This window comes from Phasianus colchicus, chromosome 2 (genome assembly GCF_987193195.1).
Source record: "Phasianus colchicus chromosome 2, bPhaCol1.hap1.1, whole genome shotgun sequence".
In the NCBI taxonomy this organism is placed as follows: Eukaryota; Metazoa; Chordata; class Aves; order Galliformes; family Phasianidae; genus Phasianus; species Phasianus colchicus.
This window is the reverse complement of record NC_143437.1, coordinates 56,990,976-56,999,638: the sequence shown is the minus strand read 5'-3', so window position 1 is coordinate 56,999,638 and position 8,663 is coordinate 56,990,976. Positions and strand designations below refer to the sequence as shown.

The 8,663-nt window shown below is 43.7% G+C and overlaps 1 protein-coding gene across 3 annotated transcripts in view; it reads left to right on the top strand.

Annotated features, from left to right (window-relative positions):
• The first annotated feature begins 209 nt into the window (after positions 1 to 209).
• ENPP1 (ectonucleotide pyrophosphatase/phosphodiesterase 1) overlaps positions 210 to 8,663 on the top strand; it is a 51,891-nt gene continuing 43,437 nt past the window's right edge. For 2 of the 3 annotated variants that reach the window (XM_090135789.1, XM_031610569.2), the window contains exon 1: positions 212 to 495. In XM_090135789.1, the coding sequence (XP_089991915.1) occupies positions 307 to 495 (189 nt within the window). In that variant the 5' untranslated portion in view covers positions 212 to 306. Of the gene's footprint in view, positions 496 to 8,663 lie in introns of all 3 variants that reach the window. The other variant, XM_090135790.1, reaches the window with a different exon arrangement.

The window sequence follows — 8,663 nt, the reverse complement described above, 5'->3', positions numbered from 1 at the left end:
CTGCCTGCCAGCTGCTGTTTCGTGCTCGCGGTGACGGCGCCTCACGCCCGCGCACACCCAAGCTGCAGGTTCACCAGCACAGGTGCGGCCGGGCCGTGCCTGCGGAGAGACGGCCGGGCCCTGCAGGCCGAGGGCGGGCAACGGGGCCGTACCCGCGGCTTGCGGCCTCGGCCCGGCTCGGCCCCGCCAGCGTGGGAGTGGGGGCTGCCGGCGGCCGCGCTCCCGTAGGGGCGGGGCCGGTCGGACCGGGCCGCCGCGCTATTAATAACGGCGGCCGGGACGGCGGAGGGCAGAGCGGCGGGCGGCATGCAGGGCAACGGGGAGAAGGCGGCGGGCAACGGCCGTCAGGAGGGCCTCGGCGGGAGAGGGGCGGCCGACGGCGAGCTGCAGGCTGCGGCCGTGCCCATGCTGCCGGCCCTGGAAGTGGCCGAGGAGCCGGAGAAAGCTCCGGGCGGCAAAAGCAAGGACCCCAACACCTACAAAGTGCTCTCCCTGGTAAGGGCCGGCGGGCCCGCGGGCAGCTACTCGGCGCTACGCGGGCGGGCGGCCCCAGGCTGTCCGCCCTGGGGGTCGGGAGAGGCTCGTCCTCGCGGGGCCCTCGGAGCCCCCCGGGAAGCCCTCGGCTGGGCTCTGCCGGAGCAGCAGGGGCGCTGCGGGTCGCCTCGCCCTCCGGCGGCAGCGCGGCGCTTGCGGCGGCGTGCTTAGTAGTTAGCGGCAGCTGCCTACCTGGCGGAGCCGGAGCGGCTCTCGGCTTGTCGCTTCCTTTTCGTCTCTTGGCGACGCTCGCGCTTGAGTCGCCTTGGTTCTTTTCTTGTTTTAGTGTTCTTCGTGCGGTTTTAACTAGATGTAGGGGAAGGTAAACAGATTGAAATGAGGAAATATGACTGGAAATTCGTAAAAGATTTCGGGAGGACAGAGGAAGGATTAAAAGGTGGCTTTGTGCTGCATTTGGAATGCTGTGCTTTGAAAGTTGGCTCCAAGGCACACTCGAAGGCAGCTTACAATCCTGATTCGGAGGGCCTGTATCCAAAGCCATTCTTAGCAGGTAGGTCAGCTTCCAGTTTTAGCCACGTAACTATTATAATTATCCTTCCTGTAGAGATGTGGAAATAAGACTGTCCAGACTGCCTGGAGTGATCATTACGAGGCTGAAGTCATTATCAAGCTTAAACTCTGCCCTTCTTGGAAGGAAGCTTCTGTGGAACTGCAGCAGCTTTCATTGCGTGGTATATCCATAAACAGTACACTCTCAAATCAAGTTGCCTTTCCAGGTTTAGCTGTCACTTGGTTACTGTTTCAAATGAACTGGCCACTACACTGGCAACTGCACGCTGGCATATTAGCTAACATAATAGGTTGTACATTGCATTTACATGTTTGATAGAACATTAAGAAACATACTCAATTTCCATTTCTATGATTGTTTATGTGTAGAGGATTGTTGGTTTTTTCTTTTTCTTTCTTTTTTTTTTTTCCTCCTGGCAACTATACTGATGAAAAGCATTTTTAAAGGTAATGGGCTTCAGTTTATTTCCCAACTTTGTTCTCTTCTGGGAAGGACAGGATGTCCCAAAATAAGGCATCGCAGCAGATGGTGAAAACAGCCCATCTTTTTTTCAGCCATCAAAATGGGTTGTGATAGTGAAAAATCATGTGCTATTCAAACAGAAATAATCACTTCAAGACTGGAGTTAAGCACAAGCTTAAACTTTTGCATGCACTTATGTGCACTTCTGAATCAGATCCTTATTTTTCAGACCACAGTTGTTCTTCAAGAACTGGCAAAGCATTCATCCTGTGCTGACTAAAGCTTTCGAATTAAATATATGTCATCTATACAGAAGCAAGTAAAAAAACTGTGAACAACCATGTAGCACTGTTTGTAGTTATGGTAGACAGCAATAATTTAGAGTATTTAGGCAAAGTCTGAAAAACTTACTGGATAATACTGGCCTGAGTAAAATAAGGGTATACTTTAGTTTAAACATCATGTTAGGAAGTCAGAATGGTAGAAAACTGGAGTTGGAAATACAAGTTCTTTCTCTATCACCAGCCAGTGCACTTGGCAGTGTGTCAATGGTGTCATTCCTGTGTTAGGGGTAAAAAAAGGAGTTGACTTACCTGCTTAGTGTTCCTGATTGTGCAGTGGGAAACAATAAAAGTGATGTTGCCCAAAGTAAACATCGGGTAACTTCTTACACCTGTCTTTTGTCCTAGTTGCATGCGCTATTGCAGCTTTATTAGGGTAGATGGGGAAAATGTGATTTCAGGTAAGTTTCTGGGTGTGGTGGTGCTTGTTTTGTGTTTTTCATTTTTGTTGTCTGCTTGTCTGGAAAAAATCATTTCTGGAAAGCACAGTCTTGTTTACATTCCCTTATTTCTGTGCATGTGTTTGCCACCCAAAGATGTCTGTACAACTTGAATGCAACTTCTGTGTTGTCAGCTTCTGCAGATGAGGTGATCTTATTCCATTAGAGAAAAGCTGTGAAGTTACTATATGCAGAAGGCTGTCATGTAGAACTGACTTGTGGGTGGTTTCAGGAGCCTCTCCATGTCTCATAGTGGTACTCAGCTATTGTGAACTGAGCAAAGACTGGGTGAGGGAGGATGTGGGTAGATGAGGAAGTGGTATAGAATCACCTCTGCTTTTAGCAGCTTTTGTTGTGGCGGGCACAATTTTAGCTCAGCAGTAGATGTTCATATCACGTGTCACTTTTCTGGTGCTATCCTGCATGGGCAGGATTTCCTGGATGGTGGGACAGACCTGCAGGGATTTATTAACCCATCATTCTTCCTGAAGAGCAACTGACTGCAAACATCCAGCACTGAGCAATCTTGGGAGATGGTGATCTCTTTTATTTATGTAATCTCCTAGCATATCTTTCCATTTACTGTCTTCTGTTTTTACCTTTGTCCTTCAAAGCTGAATGTGCTGTTCATGTTCTCTCCAGGCTCATCTGCTGCCTTTATATGACTGACCAGCTGGCTGCCTCTCAAGAGCAACTTAATTCTTCCTTAGGTTTAAGGTTTTCAATTCACGTTGGCCAGGGAATCTCATTGGATTTTGTCTGATTCACTCATTTCACTAAAATTTTCCATGTGTTTAAAAGCTGAAATGTTGGGGGGAAGAAAGTAACAAAATAAATGGCTTTTCATATTGACAGTTTCAGACTTTTTCTTTGTCAGAGCTGAAAAAGTCATTTACAAATGACACTTGCATTAGAAGATTACAGAACAAGAATTTCTGATTGGGGGGAAAAAAACCCAAACAAAATATTTCAGATAGACTTGGAACTGAGACATTGAAAGTGTATGATTCTTATAGAGAAGCATTTTGAAGTATGTAAGATAGTAAACTCTGAGGCTTTAAAAAAAAAAATATTGTAGGAATACTCTTACAAATAAAAGTATTTTGGAAGCCTTGTGTCACTTTTTTTTCTTTCTTCTAAAAGGCCAGTCCAAGTTTTCTTAATTTAGTATTTTATACTAAAGTATGTTATTTAGTATTTTATGCACCTGTGAAACACAAAATTGTATTCTGCCTTTTTTTTAAAAGTTTTATTCAGTTGCCATCCTCAATTCATAGGGAGGATAGGTAAAGCTTGTGCAACACTGTGTGAATTTAAACAATCTAGTTACCAAATTAAAGCACTGTGACTCCTGGCTTGTACTCCCAGAATCTGCTTTGTGTTTTTCAGTTATCTACTGACCAATGTAGATACTATGAGGAATAGTAAAAGATACATGGTTGCAGAGCTGTAGGCTTGGTTACTTTCCCTTGTTATTTAGTGAACTTCTTATCAGCCTGAGGATTAATCTAAAGTACTGGCTGGGACAAAACTTTTTCATCTTTATTAAGGAATCCTTTGCTGTCTTCAATCTAAAGATGGTATCTCTGGGAGACTCTGCACTGTTCTCAGCTTTCTTGCAGTGAAAATTAAGCGTGGTGGGCTATCCACAGGCTGACAAATCAAGAGGAGTTTTTTCTTTATACTCAACACTTTTTAGATCCCATCTGAAATACCAGGTTCGTGTCCTCCGGTACAAAAAAGATCAATCTAAATGTAATTGCAGTCAATAGAGGGCCACCAAGGTGGTCAAGGACAGAAGCTCCTCATTGGTGTGGAGAGACCAAGGGAGTTGGACTGGTTCAGCCTAGATAGGCTTGGATGAGGCTCAGATCCCACCCATGATAGCAGCCTTCCCATACCTCTAAGGGTGTTTTCAAGAAGATGAACCTTGTATCTGTACTCTGCACAGTGGAAGCATGAGACAACAGTTTAATTTGAGGCATTAGAGGTTTTGATACTGAGTATGAGGGGGGAAAAAAAAACAACACAGTGCCCTGGGAAGACAATTCAGTATTTGAACATGTTGCCCAAAAAGGCTGAGTGGTCTCTCTTGAAGGTTTTTGAAACTCAACTGCATCTAGCCTTCAGCAACATGGTCTGAATTTAGTTTTGACCCTGCTTTGGTGATTGGACTAAAAACCTCTTTGAGGTCCCTCCCGTTTAGCCTTATGATTCTATAAATCTGGTTCCAGTTGTTTGCTTTCTACATGAAGTTTACTGCTTAAGATCTGAAACAAACTCCTTAGCAATTGGGGTGCTTCTGAAAGCATTAGGGTCCACTGGTTGCTTTTTAAGTACCACCTCTTAAGAGCATGGGGAACAGGCAATTCCAAAACATTGTGAGACCTCTTGATTAATTTTCAATGACCCTGGGAGTCTGGAGAGGTCCAAGTTGACTGGAAGCTAGCAAACATTGTTCCAGTTTTCAAGGAGGGGAAGAAAGAACACTGGTTAAGTACAGACAGGTTGATCTCCCTTCAGTGCCTGGTAGAATTATGGAGGAGATTCTTCTGGGAATTACTGAAAAACACTTGAAAGACAGTGCAGTCATTGGTCACAGCCAACTTGGGTTTATGAGGTGTAATGTTTAATGAGCATAATTGGCAAACTTAATTAACTTTTATGACAAGGTTTACCCACGTAGTTGACTGAGGAAAGCCAGTTGATGTTATTTTGGATTTCAGCAAAGTGTTTGATACTGTTTCTCACCGTATTGTTCTGGACAAAATGTCTGGTAAGCTGCTAGACAGAAATACAGCGTCGTGGATGAAGAACTGGCTGATGGGTTGAGTGCTGAGGGTTGTAGTAAATGGGGTTACGTCAGGTTGCAGACCAGTCACCAGTGGGATTCCACAAGACTTAGTTTTAGGGCCGTCTCTCTTTAATATTTTCATCAATGACTTGGATACGGGACTTGAAGGTATACTAAGTTTGTGGACAGCAGTAAATTGTGAGGAGCTGTTGAATCCCTCAAAGAGAGATCTTGACAAATTGGAGGGCAGGGCAACTGTATGATTTTTAACATGAGCAAGTGCTGAATTTTGCGCATGGGACAGGACAGCCCTGGATATATGTACAGACTAGGGGATGAAAGGCTGGAGAGCAGTATCACAGAAAGTGATCTGAGAGTTCTGGTTGATGGCAAGTTGAGTCTGAGTCAGCAATGTGCCCTGGCAGCCAAAGGGCCAGCCATTCCGTGGGGGCATCAGGCTCTGCACTGCCACTGGGCAAGGGGAGGAATTGTCTGCTCTGCTGTGTGCTATGTGGCCTCACTTCAAGCACTGAGTGAAGGTTTGGGTGCTACAATATAAGAAGCTATTACAGAACATCCAAAGGAGGGCTATGAAGACGATGGAGAGCCTAGAGGTCAAGATGTATGAGAAACAGCTGAGGTCCCTTGGTTTGTGCAGCCCAGTGCAGAGGAGGATGAGGGGAAGCCTCATGGCAGTCTTTGTTCTTCAGGGGTAGGTGCTGATCTCTGCTCTCTGATGACAGCGACAGGACACAAGGGAATGGCATGGAGCTGGGTCAGGGGAGGGTCAAGTTGGAGCCTGGAGCAAGGTTCTTCACCAGAGGGTGGTTTGGCACTGGCACAGGCTCCCCAGGGCAGAGGTCACAGCTCCAAGCTGCCAGAGTTCAAGGAGTGTTTGGACAACACTCTCAGACATACCATTTGAATTTTGGATGGTGCTGTGTGGAGTTGGACTTGATAATCCTTGTGAGTCCCTTCCAAGTCAGGAATATACTTGCATTGTTTTGGATCTCTTGACCTGAGAGGTCACTTCATGTGTGGACAGGCTGTAATCAGGTGTGATTTGCCACTTTTCTTAATGTACTAGAGTTGATTTTGAGCTTGGTAGGTTAGGCACTGCTACCAGCATAGACAAAAGAGGATGCCATTTAGGACAGACTGCAAAATGTCTCCTCCCTTACATAGTTGAGCCGAAGGATTAAAACCATGGTTGAGGTTTTCAGTTGCACTCCTGAGTGCAGTATGTGAGTGCTTCTGGTTTCCTGGCTACAGTTGCAGTGCAGAGCTTGGAATCGAATCAAGTACATCCAGCTGTGGGGCTTGCGTGTTTCTGTTAATGTTGATGGCTGACTGCGTGGTTGAAAATATCCACGCTGTGCCTAGGAATTTAAGTTTAGACTACCTGCCAATAAACTAGACTGGTGTGCATGGATCAGCCATTTGGTCTGGTCAGATTGCACAAAGGAGTGGGGCCGTGATTAGTACTGTGTGTGCTTAGAAGTTCTCCTTGAACATTCGGACCTCTGGCTAAAGCTGCATCTTAGGATTTTCATTTCCTTTCTTTAATTTTGCAGTAATTGCCTACCTGCCATGGACAAGCTGGCTTCAATTTCAGGCAAGGTCAAAGATACAAAATTATACAAGGCTTCCACCAAGCCTCTACTCTTAAAAACTTTTCCTTGGCATTCTTTCATTAATATCAGTAGAAATATACAACAACTGAATTGTTCTGATCTGACTTACCACTGAATGTTGATGTCAGCTGAAAGGAGGAGTGGAACAAGGTAAAGGTTTGAAATCATGGAAAGTTTGAAAAGTTTCTTGCTCCAGAGTCACTGCTAGAAAATAATGTATTGGTAAACATCACTGTGAACACACAATAGGAACTGAATAAATACTAATTTTAAAGAATGCTCTAACAGGGTTTGTCAGTGTCTCGAATCACCGTCATCAAACACGTCATTTTCAAAGAAGTTATTTTATAATGTCTTGGAATTTTGAAAATAACAGGGGAAAGTAATTGAAGCAAAGTAAAAATACACTTCTTGCACTGAAAAAAAAAAAAAAAAAAAAAAAAAAACACCACCCAAAATAAACTTTCCTTTCCTGCACAGATGTTGCACAGGTCAATGCCATAAAAGCATTTATATGACAGCGGTGGATATTGTTGTAAATGCAGTGTGATGGAGAACACATTCCATTGAGCAGAATAAGGAAAGGCTTTTGGCTATTGTTTAACTGTTCAGCATTGAGTAAGATAGCTGGGGACAAGAGAGAATTAATGAGAAAAAAATGTAATATTTACAGTATTGAAAACATTCAGACGCACCTTGTCCCAGTTCAGCTCTCTTAAGGCATGTAGGCAAGTTGATCTAAATAAAAATATTGTTGGTCTTCCAACAATCCTTTCTGTCAGGATCAAATGGGACAGTGCTCAACTGCTCTTTTGGCTGAAATACAAAGTTTCCATGTTGTAAAGCAAGGATTTTTTGATAGCCTGTCTTTTGTATTTTGAGGAGCTGTACTCAAGGAATATAGAGGTAAATAATAGCCTCTCTATCAGCCCTTCACTTTGGAAAAAAGCCACAGGAGCCAGGGCTAAAACTATGCCTGTAGTCGGTTAACAGCAAGATTAGTAAAGTGTCATAGTGAGTCACTCTGATACTCTGTTTGTCTTATTCCTGTACCCCTTTGTGGATCACAATTTTTTTGATGCTCCTTATGGTCCATTTTACATAATTTCTTCACTGACTCTGTAAGGTTATTGTGTCTTCCTGTTCAGCCTAAAATTGATGAATGGTGGCAGTAGCAACATCTGCAGAGGAAAAATGGAAGTGGCTTACTCAGTATATTCAATAGTATTATCAGCACTCAATAAAAGAAACCCCATCTGTACACTCTTCTTGTTACTAATCTTACGAAAGTACTATAAATAATAGCAACTTTAGATTTATTCTTGAAAAGAGATTTTTGGAAGAGGAAGAGTGTGACCGGCAGAAGACCATATTTTCTTCTCTACTTTTGCTTTTGTTAGTGTGTCGGCAGCTACTGACTCTATTTTATCTTTTTTTTTTTTTTGGTTAAAGCTAGACACTTCAAGAGTTTTGTAAGGTATTTAGAGAGTTGTAGTAAAATAATGTCTTTTGCTTATAATTCCTCCACTGTGTGAAGTTATAGCTCTTTGGTTAGCTCCTTGAAGGCTTTTTGTAGTACCTTGCCATGGCTCAAGCTACCTTTAAAACATTCTTGTCCCTTGAATGCCCTTAAGCTGTGGCTGCAATAGCATACAATGTCTGAGAGCATTTCATAGAAACAACACGAGTAGGCCTTCTGCATCCTTCTTTGAGAAGAAAACCAATGATCTCTATCTTTTGCCTCTATAGACGTCAGGCTAATTCAATCACCTTCAGTGTTTCAGGACAACCAAGATCTGAGAGCCTCAGCAACTCCCTTTCCCCTGTGGACTCCAGACAAGGAATGTGGATCAACAAAATCAAGTCTTTGAAAATCATAAAAAGAATTTAATTTGGACAATTAGAGTGAATGAAGGAAATATGACA